This window comes from Hippoglossus stenolepis, chromosome 21, assembly GCF_022539355.2.
Source record: "Hippoglossus stenolepis isolate QCI-W04-F060 chromosome 21, HSTE1.2, whole genome shotgun sequence".
NCBI classification, from domain to species: Eukaryota; Metazoa; Chordata; class Actinopteri; order Pleuronectiformes; family Pleuronectidae; genus Hippoglossus; species Hippoglossus stenolepis.
In genome coordinates this window covers 2,098,776-2,114,184 of record NC_061503.1, presented here as the reverse complement: position 1 = coordinate 2,114,184, position 15,409 = coordinate 2,098,776, and the positions used below count along the sequence as shown (strand labels likewise).

At 39.1% G+C, this 15,409-nt stretch overlaps 1 protein-coding gene across 1 annotated transcript; it reads right to left on the bottom strand.

Annotated features, from left to right (window-relative positions):
- Positions 1 to 2,162: 2,162 nt before the first annotated feature.
- Positions 2,163 to 12,288, bottom strand: chrm3b (cholinergic receptor, muscarinic 3b). Its single transcript, XM_035144914.2, has 6 exons — positions 12,160 to 12,288; positions 8,549 to 8,667; positions 8,170 to 8,339; positions 6,737 to 7,032; positions 5,843 to 6,552; positions 2,163 to 5,522 (listed from the first exon to the last, which is right to left on the bottom strand). The coding sequence occupies exons 2-6, from the start codon at positions 8,649 to 8,651 to the stop codon at positions 5,002 to 5,004; spliced, it is 1,800 nt and encodes a 599-aa protein (XP_035000805.1). The 5' UTR covers positions 8,652 to 8,667; positions 12,160 to 12,288; the 3' UTR covers positions 2,163 to 5,001.
- Between the last annotated feature and the right edge of the window lie 3,121 nt (positions 12,289 to 15,409).

Below are 15,409 nucleotides of genomic sequence, written 5' to 3'. Positions count from 1 at the left end.
TTTTACTTTTAAACTGTGTTAGGCGATTAGACTGAAAATAACGTGCTGTGTTTATTTTACAGGCAAAGTGCTTGTTGCCGTTTATTTTATATTTCCTGACATCGTGGATTCTGATCTGTGGATCGCGTATCAGAGATCGTAATGGTGGATCCAGTATGACGGATCCTGTATCGTGCTGGCTGATTGTGATAATAATGGCGGATCCTTTATCGTGTTGGCATCTGATAATGGTGGTGGACCACGATCGAGGTGGCAGCTGATGATGGATCCTAATGGCGGCAGTGGACAATGACTGTGGACTATAGTGGCATCCGATCTTGATGGTGGATCATGATCGTGGTGGCTGCTGACCACAGACTGATTGCAGCAGGACCGCTTGATATATAGTATTTCTCCTCAGATACTCGACCATTACTGACAATCTGTCAATTCATTGACCTTCAGTTATGCTTCAGAATGTTTACCCTTATCAATGCTGCTAAAACCTTTATCTTGATGATGTTCTCCTTTACACTTGACATCTGTTGCACTTCTGTCCGTCCTGGGAGAGGGATCCCTCACATGTGGCTCTCTCTGAGGTTTCTACCTTCTTTTTACCCTGTTAAAAGGGTTTTTAGTAGTTTTTCCTTACTCTTGAGGGTTAAGGGCAGAGGATGTCACACCCTGTTAAAGCCCTATGAGACAAACTGTGATTTGTGAATATGGGCTATACAAATAAAATTTGACTGACTGCTTTATCATTGAAGTTCACCTGTACTGACATTTAAGACTAAACAGGAGTAGTAACTTTTAAGTATTTATTTTTATTTTGATTTTTTTTTTTAAGGTTTCAGTCAAAACCATTGGGACTCAAATAGCTCCTGCTTTTGGTTAGATTTGCCTTGCTAGTGCCGGTTTGAGCACATGCAGAGCCAATCTAAGCACAAGCAGGGGCTATTTGAGTGCAGGATTTTGTGTGAAAGAATGACCTAATCTGAATGTGACATCAGGAAGTCCTGCTCTCAATCTGAAAGACCATGCACAGTCTCGAATGAAGATAGGGAAATAAATCATAAAAAGGCCCTGTTCACATAACTTCTCCAGTTCACACTTGAGTGTGCCTCCACATGTCTCTAGTGACTAGCTGTGGTCAGATCTCATTTCCCTACTCTGCAAGTATATTATTTAATAATGTATTATATTATAATGATTAATTTACAGTGTATATAATGTATTATTTTAAATGAATGTAAAAAACATGCATACATTTTTATGTTGTGAACTGATGCCTGAGTGATGTTTGGTATTTCATCATTTAGTGCTTTAACAGCAGCACTTTTGAAATTAGTTATATGATGGCCAGGGAGCCAAGATCTGAGAACTGGACTAATGTGACCCACTGTTGGTGTGGACTCAAGTGCAGCGTTCTGAATCCGCTGATCCATCTATTAAAGAGACTTATTGTGAAACTGTTCTGTCTACAAACCTGAAATTTGAAGAAATCCCATCACAGCAATTTTGAGATGTTATGTGAAATCATACTGATATTGACTTTTGAACTTTGAAACAAAACTAAACAAAAAAGCAATTTTTTTTTTTCAAACCAAAATCTAATTTTACCCATGAAATAAAAGAGCAACTTGCTCATAAAAGGCCTCAAAACTCACTCAGGACACATTTTGTACAACACTGTGCAGTATTTACTGTTCTAAGCAATAACACATGTGGTGAAAGTATATTCTGCAGATCATACTAGTAAATGGTTTTGTATTTATATAAAACCACTCAAAGCTCTTTACAGTATAGTTTTACATTCACACATTCATACAGTGCATCTATTGGCAGCACTTTGTTGTTCTGAGGGGCAATTCGGCATGCAGATGGGGAAGACTGGGTATCGAACTGCCGACCTTCAGGTTGGAGGACGACCGCTCTACCCCTCAGCCACAGCCGCCCGCTAGTGTTTAGAGTAAGCGAATATCATGTGTTATTGAATTAACCATTCCGTATTATATGCCTGTCATGTGTACAAAAGTATTCACTTTAGTCTGTCAACTGACAATTCAAGTGTTTCTGGAAGCCACTAGATGACGCTATTGTACTGTGACCATGAAGCAGAGCGGCAGTAGTGAAACATAACATGTCTATGTAATTTATATTTCCAGCAATCATGGGTAAAGGTATTAAAGGTTATTCATTTCAATTTATTGTTCCGCAGCTTTTATTAACATGTGAACAACAATGCAAAAATGACCATTTTTGGACAGAGCTGAGCTGCACACATAAACACTTAAGTGCAAAGTATTCACTGTGTAACACACAGAAACTCTCTATTGTCATATAGTCATTTGTGAAAACAGCTGTGGAGGATGAGAGATAACTACGTCCTCTGTAGTGTGGCACATGGGTCCTGTTGGTGAGTGCTGTGTGTTTTCATTTGTTTAATCATCCAAGTAGAAACCTAAACAGAGCTGACTTCATTTCATCTGTGGTTAGTATTGCAAGAGGAGACTGAAAACTGGATTGATCTGTGACTTAAACAGCTTCAGTAAAACATTTAGGATGGATGGAGACACACCAAACATTCAGGAAAACTGATTGGTAGAGAACACAACTTTCCCAGAATAAATCTTGCTTGTATGAATTTCTGAATGTACTCTTTACTATTCCCACAGTTCAATGCAGAATGAAAATGAAGAAGTGATTTATAGTTGGACAGTGTTGCAAAACCTTTTCATTCCTACACGAGCAACCTGACTTGCTATTTCTGCAGTTTAAAAATGTGGTGATACTGTGACTGACCTGCATCTTCACTCTTCACTTAGTGTCACTTCTACCCGTGATAGAAACCTACAGTGAAATATAAAAACTACTCAAGTTTAGATGTGTCAAAATGTATTTCTGTTCTCCACTGGCAACTCAGTGTTCTTTTGTTGATTTTTTTCCCCCACACTGGTGTTGAACTGAACACTCCCAGTGTACAGTGTAATTGAGCCGTCTGACATGCCATCCACTTTGCTTGTTTTCCAAGTGTAAACTGGACACACTATTCTCTGGTATTTTCACAAATAAACAATTACAATTGAATGGGATAAGGCTCATTGCCACACTGTTATCTAGTCAGTCAGTTGACAATACATTCATCATCATCTGAACAGCTTCATACAAACACCACTACAGTGAATCATAAATACTAATAATCACTCATCCAAGTTATCAACAATAATTTGCGATACTGGTGTCTTCTATAAATTATTATATTCTTTAACTGATTTAATTTATTTATATGGCCAACACTTTATCCTTTTTTAAATCTCACTTTAAAGACACACTTATATAGGTGTGTTATTTTTGCATATCTTGTTTTTAAATTGTTTCTTATTGTTTGCCTTCAATTTTCCATTTTCACTCCTGTAAAGCACATTGAAACTCTGTTTTAAAAGGTGTTAAATAAATAAGGTTTATTAATATTATTTTCTTTCAGCGAATGTCCACAGCCTCTGAACTGAATTTTAATCAAGTGACAAAACACTGGAGGTCACAGCTCTTCAGTGTCTCTCTTCACTAAACGACACTGATGAGAGTGGATAAGAGTGTATTTAGACATGTTGACTTACAGTAGTAGTCAGTTTATTTGGTAAGCCTAACTACAACCTATTCAGCTCCATTTACATCAGTACTGGTTGGGTGAATAACACATCGCAGTTCCACAGAAGCATAAACTACTGCCTGCAACACAACTATAAAGATGCATCAACACATCTTTAAAATAGTGTCCACTAATTAGTTAGGTGTACCTAATAAACTGGCAACTGAGTCAATGCTATAGCTAAGATCCTGGTTATTGTTTTTTTTCAGGGCTATATTTTGATATGCAATAAACCATAAACCACAAATGATTGATTCTCTGCGTATGTTCTGTCCATGTTTTATAAGTAATCTTGAAAAACATTTGGCATAAACTGAGCTGTGCTCTTTGATGTAGTTTTACAGAAATTTAAAACTATTTAAAATCATAAAATCTACAATGAAAACCAAACACATATGTAAGATGAGCTCTAAATTGCCCCGGTAACATCAGTATTAAAAACAAATAAAAGCCGGGCTGCTTTCATTTTGACAAATAATTCCACAAAGCTCTTAATCCAAAAGAGGAAGAAGAAGAAATCCACTTCCTAAAACACACCAAATTATCATTCCATTGTTCACAGCAGAGCAGGGAAAGAATTAAATGCATCATTGTCGCAAAGCTAAAAACCCTGTTAAAATAAACAGCACAGGCCCAGGGTTACAAGTCCATCCTGTGGATGGCTCAAGTCAGTAAACTCGAGGTCTAGAACATTTTTATCCTCCACATTTCAAGCTGAATTTTAAGATTAAATGTGGTGAAATCATGGACCTAATGCTGACACTTGCATTGAGATCATCCGAGTGCCCTAACATGGAAATGTGTTATCCTCTGGGATTATGAAAATGCTCAGTAAATTTTTGAACCTGTCAATCATATTTTGATAGATTTGATAGCTGCTACAAATTATCAGATTTGATGTATACCCAATGTTACTTTTGGTCTTACTGTCCTACTAAAAATAAGGTGGGGGCCACCATAAGCCCTCTGGTTCATACTCTGAGGACCATGAATATTCACAACTTTGAAATCTAGTGATTTGTTATTGAGATGTGAAATTGTTTGTGGTCAGTGTAATATTTTTGAAGTGATGCTGTACTAAATAAAAGATCAGGTGGTCACCAATATATTAGGAATGATCCTCTGAGGATCATTAATATCCGTTTCAAATTTGACCAGCAGCTGTCGAGATACAGTATCATGGACAGACCTAACCCTAACAAACCAGCCCTAGACCCCTCTGCTAACTTGACAAAACTTTCTGTAAGGCCAGTACAAGTTTGATTGAGCAAAATTCAATTCAGCATCTTTTCCCTGCAAGATGAGGCTGTATGCTGCTTTGCAGCTCTGGAAATGATTCAAATACAGATCCAACTAATAATTTGCCAATTACTTTACATTGGGTCTTTCTTCCGGAAAGCAACAGCATTCTTTTGTTGAAAATGAGACTTGTTTTTCCTTTGATCCCACTTGCACATCAAAATATCCCTAAATGTTGTACGGAAAGTCTTGTTACAGAGGGCATAACACATGGGGTTGATGGTGCTGTTCACATAACACAACCAGTAGCCCAATGCCCAAAGAGTCCCAGGGATGCAGTCCTGACAGAAAGTGTTGACCAACACCATGATGTTATATGGAAGCCATGTCGTAATGAAGACAAACAGAATAGCACTGAGTGTCCGTGCTGCTTTTTTCTCGTTAGCCTTTTTTTCATTCTTGCGCTTATTGATCTCTGTCTTGGCCTTGGAGGCAAAGCGCTTGGCCATGGCTGCATCTTTCATGGTGATGGCTGCAGGTGACTGGTCAGAAGGCGACGAGGTGACAGAGTTTGATTGGGACTTATTTTGACTCTTGATGGATGATGATGACTGTTTGTCCTTGTTCATCTTCACCTTCCCAGATTTCTTGCCATCTAGATAGATAGATAGATAGATAGATAGATAGATAGATAGATAGATAGATAGATAGATAGATAGATAGATCGATCATTATATTACATGTCACATTTATCCAAAGTGACAATTAGTGCATTAAACATCTATGAGGGGCCATTTATGGGTTCAGTATCTTGCCCAAGGACACTTCGGCATGCAGATGAGGAAGACTGAGGATCGAATCGCCGACTTTCTGGTTGGAGGACGACCACTCTACACCTCAGCCACAGCCGTCCCTATATATACTTGCGGTATTTACGTATCATGCAAATAATGTCTAAACAGGGATATGTCAAACCTGATTGTTGTGCACCATCAGCTTCCTCCTCTGAACCCGACTGGTCACCTGCGACACCGACTTCATTGTTGTTGATACTATCACAGCTGCTCTGATCTGCCCCACCCTCTGTAGTTGCCTTGGTGTTGATGGACCTCTTGGATGCATGGCGACCTGGCAACAGTGAAATAAACTGAAAGCAAAGTGCGCCACATCTCCCTCCGCGTCCTGTTACGCTGGCATTGTCCTTGTTGTTCTTCTCTGAAGCCAGCTGATTTAACTCATAGCTGCTGGAGCTTTGGGAGCTCATCTGGCGCAGCATGGCTGAGGAGTTCTTCTTCTGGCTGTTAGTTGCACTTTCACTTCCACTGCCGCTCCCCTGATTCTGAGCCTGGCCTTGTTTGTTGCTTGGCCCAGACGCCTTGAGACCTTGCATATCTTTAGCTCGCTTTTCTGTCTCCTGATAGATCTTCCAAAACAGGAATGCCATAATAGTCACCGGCAAGTAGAATGCAGCAATAGCAGTGCAGAACGTAATGATCGGCTCAGACAAGAACTGGATGTAACACTCGTTAGGCTGGACTGTCCGTTCACCCACAATGTACTGCCAGAACAGGATGGCTGGGGCCCACAGAATAAAAGAGACGGACCAGGCTAATGAAATCATGGTCATTGCCCGCTTAGTTGTACGCTTGGCCCGGTAGGTCAAAGGTCTGGTCACAGAGAAATACCTGAGAAGACATAATGATACAAAAAAAAAGTAATCCACACTACTGTGACATTTACTATATAAGTATTCAGTTGCCTGCTTCATTTCTATCACTTTTTCACAAAGTTAGTACCAACAATACACAAAGCTTTCCAGAAACAGGTTTATCTATAAAAAAGTAAACAAAAAACATCACATTCTGCTACCTGTCAAAGCTGATGACGAGCAGGTTCATGACTGAGGCGTTACTGGCCACGTAGTCAATTGCGAGCCACAAGTCACAAACCACTGGCCCCAGAGCCCACTGGTCCATAATGATGTAGGTGGTATACAGGTTCATTGATAGTGTGCCAATGGTCAGGTCAGCAAATGCCAGGCTCAGGAGGTAGTAGTTGTTCACTGTCTTCAGTGCCTTATTGATCTTGAATGACACCATTACTAGGATGTTGCCAACCACAGTCATAAGAGAAAGGGATCCAGTGAGGAAGACAATTACGATGACCTGCAGAAGAAGAGGTGAGAGGAAAGAGAACAAAAGAAGGTAGTAGTTAAGAAGTTGCAATGTGTTAAACTGTTAATGTTGTTAAGACTGACCTGAACAACAATGGGGGTGGTTTCCTTAATAAGAGCACGGTGTTATTTAAACTGGAAACACTATTGAGCAGTAAACACTATTGTATTGGGATGGTGACAATATTTCATAACCTTAGACAAATCAAACTGAAATAATGAGGATTAAAGACATCACCGAGATAAATTACACAAACATGCATTTTGGGTGAACTGATTTCTACCCAATTAAGCAAAAGAATATGGACTGCAGACCTTTATACAAGCAAAAAGAAAACCCCTTTATTCTGAGAAACCCTCTAGTGAATGACAGTATCCATGGAAGTTTGTAGTTTTTTTTTTTGTAAAAAAGCAACACTGCAGCATTTTTTGAACATCTTCGAGAGAAATTTGATATGTGGGATTATCTTCAGTAGCAGTAGTCTGAGGACAAGTATTCCATCTTCACTAGTGATCATTTAGACCTTACAAAGCCCCCTTTAGTTGTAAGGAATACATTCACCGACTTTATTAGTACCTTTCAGGAGGAGCAAGAAGTAATTTTAAATAAAGTGCTCTTTAAGTTACTTTAGAGGTCCCACAAGGGTCAGTTGTGGGTCCTCTTCTGTTCACTGTTCAGATGAATCATATAAAGCTGGTCATTTCTTCACAATTTTATGCAGATGATACTTTCTTTTAATGCCCTTGACTAATCTCTTAAACTGGCTATTAGATATCATAAATATATTCTTTTACAAGCTTTGTATTGCTAAACTTATGTTGTTTTAAATTCTAATTGATAGCAAAACAAATTTTATGGGAAAAGATTTTGATGATTGCAAAGTTTATCCTAGAGAGCCAACGATAAACAACAGTTTCAAATGAGCCATACATTCCCTGCAGTTTAGAGCAGCCATGTGAGGAGCACAGATGAATGTTTGTGTGGCAGCTGGAATTCCCTGAAACTAAAGCCAGATCTTCACACAATGGAGCCACAAAACTACCCTGTGCACGTTTTTATGGTGAAAAAATGTGAAAGTGAGTGATAGGGATAAGAAAAGTTTTACCAATAACTGTAGCTGATTGTTACCTGCAAGATCGTATGTCCTCCCAAAGGGTCAAAGCTCTCTGCTGGCGGTACTAATGTCATGTTAAGTGAAGAATCGGTGAAGTTTCCTCCTTGTATCGCACCATGACTGACATTATGCTGCCACTCACCAACACTGTCAGATAACATGGTCAACTCCTGGTAAGAGCCACCTGCAGAAGTGGAGAAACATACATTAAATAAAAGTTATTTAATACTCAGAAAGACCTTGTATGAGTTATTTTGGCTCCCTTTTCCCCTGACACATCATTTTAGATTTGTATTGACTGCTTTTGGAAAGATATTTAAGAGATATGCACACATCTAGATGATATCTGAATTACTCAGTTGTAATAGAGGTGCTAAGTGATGAAGACCATACCCAGGATGCCAGGCTCAAATATGTTGGTAACAGACTGGTCTCTCATACCAGGAGAACTGTTGGTAAGGAACTGGGCAGGGGTAGAGCTAGAGATCAGGTTCATGACGACCAATGGACAACTGGAAGAAAGGGGGAAAACTGATTATCACATATAAAACAAATAGCGACTTTGGCATTTTCACAAAACATTTGTACCAAAAACAGAAGAGTTAATCAGAGTTTAAAACTATTTTCAACAGAGGAAACGAAGAAGAGAGCACATGTTACCATTTCTTGCAAATTGTGTTAAATTACAGCAGTGTTGTAGCCACATACACACATACTGCACAAGTTGAATTACTAACTACCAGCAGCATAAGGTGTGATAAATTGATACTTGATTTGTTATTAGCACCAAATTAAAATGGTCTGTGCAACAAAATTTCATTACAAAATATGAAACACAATTAAGAAGTCCTGTGATGTTTTTAAAATGCATTTAATCAGAGGGCAGTCACATGCCACCCTATTGCATCCTCACAAAAAATGTGGGTCCACCAAAACTAGGAAATGAAAAATCAACTAAACACACACACACACACACACACACACACACACACACACACACACACACACACACACACACACACAGACACACACTAAAAATGTTACTGCAATCTTAACCTTCTGCCAATCTCTGCCATATAAATCCCACAGAGGCCCTTTCTACACCACAGATGTCTCCTTGTTATAACCTCACACATCTGCAACCTTAGGGCCAGAGAAAACATATTTCAGAACTAATGAGATGGAGAAAACCTGAGGCTAGACAAAGACAGACTCAGGAGTTCAAAAAATAAAATGAAGAAAAATAAACAAATTAATTATTTAAATAGGGAGGACACAGATTCTGAGTATATATTAAGGGTTATGATGTGATGACCGAGCAAATAGTTTTACTTTCATTAACACTTTGCAGACCTTTACCAAGATGTACAAAACACAAATTGGTTCCACGCTTGGCAGGTTTCAAGTTTTCAGTGTTCTGTGTTCTGTGGACTGTCCCATAGATGACATTGGGACCCAGACATTGTGTGATTGTGTTAATCCAAATGGTTGTTGCCATCAACTTCAACAACACATGTACAACTGTGAACTTTGTGAACTCCCACAATCTGATTTAAGAGGTTAACACACTACAATGTGTATAATATGGACTATATAGGTCAACAATTCAGGTTTTGCTAACTTTCATTGTACTTGATGTCTGGGCTGCTCTTGATACTGTCTGCCACAGCCTCCTCTCCACCCATGTGACTGGCTTCCTTGGCCTCACTGGTACATTTCCCAGTTCCAGGCTTATCTTGCTGATAGTAAGCAGTTTATTAAAAGTGGGAAATCTAAATCGGAATATGCCCCTGTAAACCAAGGGGTACCCCAAGGCTCGGTGCTCAGACCACTTTCCATCAACAACATTTTTCCTTAAAGTTAATTAATAAGACACAATGATCTTCGTTTTTAGTGCTAAGTTGATAAGACACAACTGTGCCTTCACACCAAACTGTCACTCACTTCCCTCTTCTGCCACATTACACATAAACTGGGTGACATTAAACAAGGTTAAACTCATCACCATCAAAAGACTCATACTTCAGGGGGTTGGTAGTTTGGTACTGCCCATCCATCTGCCCCCCGGTCTGCGGTCATGTTCCGTGGTTTAGAGTTTGAAGTTGTGTATACTGTAGCCATATAACATTTTTCGATAAATTATCTAGCGGAACAGGTTCTGGTAGACTGATATTACATGACACAGGATTGTACATGCAACAGTATAGCTACAGTTAGTTTGTGAGCAACTTTTTTCAACGAATTTAATCTACAGATACTACGGATATTGTGTAGTTCAGTAGAGATTGGTAATGTACGTTGATTTTATTGGAAACAGCATAACTTAATAAACTTAAGTACTCTTCAAATCACTTAATGCACAAATAATTTCTGTCAATATAATCTTTCCACAAACTTGACAGTTCTTTCCAGGAACTTTTTTCTGTTCTAAGAATCATCACCCTTTCAGTATGACCAACAGGTATGAATCCATCCAACAAGCTAAACCTACAAGAACAAACAGTGCATGTTGTCCTCCTGTCATTGATAAATGGACTCCCATTTATATTGCACTTTTGTATATTATACTATTTATATGGTCCTTTTTGACCAGCACTTTACTACAGTCACATTCAGGACATTTGGACAGACTGGAGGAGCCTGGGATCAAACCACCAACCATCTAATTAGTGGACGACCTGCTCCTGTATTGAAAAGCACACATTTACTGTCCCAACAGCAGCACTGTCATTAATACAATATTCTTTTGGAAAATGAGAAATACTCATGTAAGAGCAGAGTCATCCTGTAACTTGGCTGCTGACTGTGAAACTGCACAATATAACATGCAAATTATGAATGTCATATTTTTTTAAAGAGATAGAAAATATCAGCAAAAGAGCACAGCATAAAAGTAGCGTCTCAGGATTGATTATGTTGTCCACTAAAGACAACCGCCTTGTGCATCGCCTTTGCTTATGAACAACTACAGGCAACTAAACACAAAAAGCAGATGTCTCATGATGATTCAAAGTATTAGTATTTCACTCTTTTGCTTGAAGTACTGTTACACCAGGGCTTTTTTAGATATCCTCGTACAGCAGAACAACCGTTCTTGTGTTTTCTTTCATAATGGTAATGAACCAAACAACATTGGCCCCGAAAATCCTCACTGACTCCAGACTATCTAGTCTGTACATGGTTTCATACGCAGTCCAACCAAGACAACATGTCTCGATTGTAGAACTCAATCCTCCAGCTCCCACTGCATTGCTGATTCTGGCATAGATTAGCATAGCCTGTAAAGAATAGATGACATTACTAATACAGGCTGTACTAATTAAAGCCAGAACCATCATATCTTCTCAGAAAATGTCTTCTCTCCGAGGCAAGATGTTGGGGAACAAAAGGGTTTGATAGGTTAGTCTGTTATCTGTTAAGGGCTGCACTCCTACACATATCAGCAACACACATTAAAATAAATTGAAGGATATTCCCTCTGGGGGGGAAAGGAATGACCTCAGGGCCAGTGTGGAATGGAAAGGCAGGATTATACAGCCAGCAATCAGACATTTGTGTCCATCTGGGCATACAAGTATTATTTTAAGAAAATCTAGACCTATCCAAATCAGGAAATATCACTTGTTTGCTGTCAAATAGTTTGTAATAGTGTTTCTTTTGAGATGCATCAACAATTTCTGCATACATGTAAAATATATGAATACTGGCCTTTACTTATTATTTTTTGTTTGTTTTCTTTCAAAGCTGCAAGCTATATGTTTAAACCCAGTATGATTCTCCATAATGTCCGATCCGATGCCTTCAGTTGGTGGTTATCAATGAGTTGGTTTTGACCAAAAAATAGGAACAACACAAGAAAAAAACTATAAACAGGCCACAATAAAATTATATTTAGAGAAACCTAAAATTTAACCTCAGGAGGTTAATGAATTTAATGTGTTTTCCTAATTGGTCATGGATGGTAAAAACGTGAATGTATTTTCTGAATCATGAAATATACTTACAGGTCCACCCTGGTTCCCAGTGTTGAGTATGATATCCCAATAGGAAGCTCAGCTCTGCTCCGGCAGCATGCTTCTCTCTGCTGTGGCTCACACTGCTCGGCTGGTGTGGGACTGGAACCTCCAGCTCCGCCTTTGAGCACTGATTTGCTGGAGTCTGCAGTGAAGCTCTCTGATATATCTATGACAGAGGTGACTGTACGCGTTCATATGGAGGAGGGGGGGGGGCATTAGGGTACAGAATGCTGGGAACAAACTGAATTACTTTATTTTTGTCAATGTCTCTATTTGGTTGAGTTCAAGATGAAGAGATCAAAAATAACTTGTGTGCTGCCAAATCACAACATACATTATTATACAATATTATTGAAACCTCTAGAACCAGACTCAATGTGGGCGGCCACCTGCCTCCACCGGTTGGGGTGAGCAGAGAAAAATAGGGGAGAGGAGAGGTGGGCCAGTGCCTGTCTAATAAAATACTATTTACAATGTTATTACATATAATGTGTATACTTGTAATTTTGATTAAATATGTAATTCAAAATATTTCATCTTTTTATGGGTGGAACTAGTTAATCTAATTGTCCCTTGGGGTTTGGGGAAAGATTAACTTCATGCTCATTGTTGAGCAGCCACACATGTATCAGCTACTGTGAGACAACAATGTGGGACTCTCTTAAATATTTGGTCAACTTCCTACTTGTGAATCTTTGAAGGATTCTTATAGAAATACATAGTGAAGGTACCGTCCTGGGCGCGGCCTCCTCACATGTGCAGTATATTACTGTGAATACAGGGTACTTTGGAAACACAGGACCAGGTTTGCCACATGGATTATACAAAAGACTGAACCTAGCTGCTCTCACTTCTCATGAGGGTCTGTGGACTGCTGATGCTGAAGGTTTTTTATACAGTAAGTCTGATTTGTGACACACTGCTTTGTGTCTCATGTGTTTAGGACATGAAGTTATTTTAAAATGCTCTGTACAGATGCTGTCGTCGAACAAAAAACACAACTACCTGTGACTTTCAGGAGCTGAGTGGTTCAGCCAGCGCAGCATAACACTGTTAATCTGAGGGTCCAGATACATACAGTACAATAGATGGTAGGGCAGCGGTGGCTGAGGGAGCAGAGCAGTCGCCCTCCAACCAGAAGGTCAGCAGCTCAAATCCCAGCCCTTGTCGAAGTGTCTTTGGGCAAGATGCTGAACCCTCATAGATGTTGAATGCACTAATTGGAAGGTGCTTTGGATAAGTGTCAGCTAAATGACATGTACTAGATCTTGCCACTGCCTTTGGCTTTGGTTGTGGCAAATCACCTGAGATGCATCTTTATAACAGGTCTGTTGCTTGGTTTATATTCACTGCTCAAACAAATGAAGGGAACAGCATAACACCAAGTCAGTTAAGCTTCAGATATCAATCTGTCCATTTAGGAAGCACAAGTGACTGTGAATCAGTTTCACCTGCTTTGGTGCAAATAAAAGTAGCAACAGGTGCAGTAGAGGCAAAAGCAGGACAGCCCCCCCGGTGGCCACAGACAGTTGCTCTCTCCTTATCCTTCCTGACTGAACTCGGAAACAAGGCAGGAACAAACTGAACAGACGACCTGACGAAGGGAAACACAGAGATTATGAACACAGGTAAAACACATTAGGTGCGGACAATCCCAAAAGCGGGAAACAGGACAAAGACAGGAAGTGAGAGACACACAAGGAAAGAAGTTTCAAAATAAAACAGGAAACGAAGAACTTAAAGTCCCAACAAAGACACATCCGAATAACCAAAACAAAGTCCAAACACAAGGAGATTCTGAGACAATAACGTAAATCAAAAGTCCTTTTAAAAAGTCCAAACTTCAAAAAGTCTGGGGAAGAATCATGAAGATTGAGAATAGATGGAGAACAAAATCCAAGACAGACATATAAAAGTGTTGAATACAAAATCATGAGATTAGATGGTGATTAACTTGTTACACACATACTGAGTCTAACTCTACAATGACAGGACCTGGCTTTTAGAGTTTTTAAAGATAAGAAACAACGAGCAGTGCCAACTCAGTTTTGACACTGACGTGGTCTCTGTGTACATAATTTAAAAAATGAACCTAACTTCTTTGACGTCTTTTTAAACTCATGCTGCGCAGTCAACACTCTGCAAAACATATTTCAAATTTTAGAAAAGAGTTTAGAGTGTCCAAATATAGCGAATAATTAGATTTGAATGATAAAACAAAATCAACAGGTGTAAAACAGTCTTATTAGAATATTCGAATAAAAGGATGCTCCAATATAGGTTTTTATTTGAAGGTTAACTTCTCAAATATCATTAATTCAGTGATAGTGAGAGTTTTTACATGCTATGATCTATAGTGAGTCTTCTCCTTACCCACAAGCCTGTTTGCTCTTTGAGATGTGGATCCTCAGATCTCCCCTAGTCAGTGACCCGTCGATGTTTGACTTCTCAGCTACAGAACTCTACCTGAGCCTCGTGTAAACTCACAGTGTTCTCTTACATCCCCCTTTTCAAAGAGTAACTGATGACTTTTACTTAACTAATGGTCATTTGTTGCAATCATTCTGATAGTAAATTCATCTTTCGTATTTTAGATATTATTGACTTTCTTTTCGTTTCCTCATGTAGAGCACTTTGTAGTTAAAAAGTAGCAAAATGTTAAAATTCATTTATCAGCTGCAGTTTCTCTGTGGACCTTCGACTTCTGTCCCATTTTTCACCTTTCAACTGTACAGTCAAGTCGTTTCACAGTCTTGCACTAATGACCATGATTGGTGAAATCCACATTACCCGGACTGTGTATTTTGGCTCATTGTGTGTTTTTATAATGCCCCCACTACATTTTTCCATTAATCATCTTAACTGTTTATTAGAATGTCACTCTAGTGTGCACGGCAAATAATTATATAATAGTCAGCGCTGTCATTTGACCTTTTCTGTGATAATAAACTGTGATTTGATATCATACTGCACTGTACCGAGTTCTAATAAACACTAGACCAAATGAACATGTATGTCATATGTTCAAATGGGTTCCAGCTCCTGTGTGGCTGTTTGCCATGCTCTTAGCAGCTGTGTTGATTGTGTGTCAGTTACAATGTTAGAAATAAGGAGGCTTTATCTATTTTTTGGTTACTTCCTAGAATTCCTGCCTGTCCTAAAGCTGCGTCCCAATTCAGGGGCCACCTCCTCTGGCTGTCTTTGTGGGCTGCGTAGACCGCGAAGGCAGAACCAAAAT

Bases quoted from the DNA above. Each gene is read 5' to 3' on its own strand.
- chrm3b (XM_035144914.2), bottom strand. From the start codon at position 8,651: ATGAACCTGATCTCTAGCTCTACCCCTGCCCAGTTCCTTACCAACAGT. The intron at 6,553-6,736 runs GTAGCAGAATGT...ATGTCTTCTCAG, and splicing joins CTCGTCATCAGCTTTGACAG to GTATTTCTCTGTGACCAGAC. The intron at 5,523-5,842 runs GTTTGACATATC...CTATCTATCTAG, and splicing joins TGATGGTGCACAACAATCAG to ATGGCAAGAAATCTGGGAAG.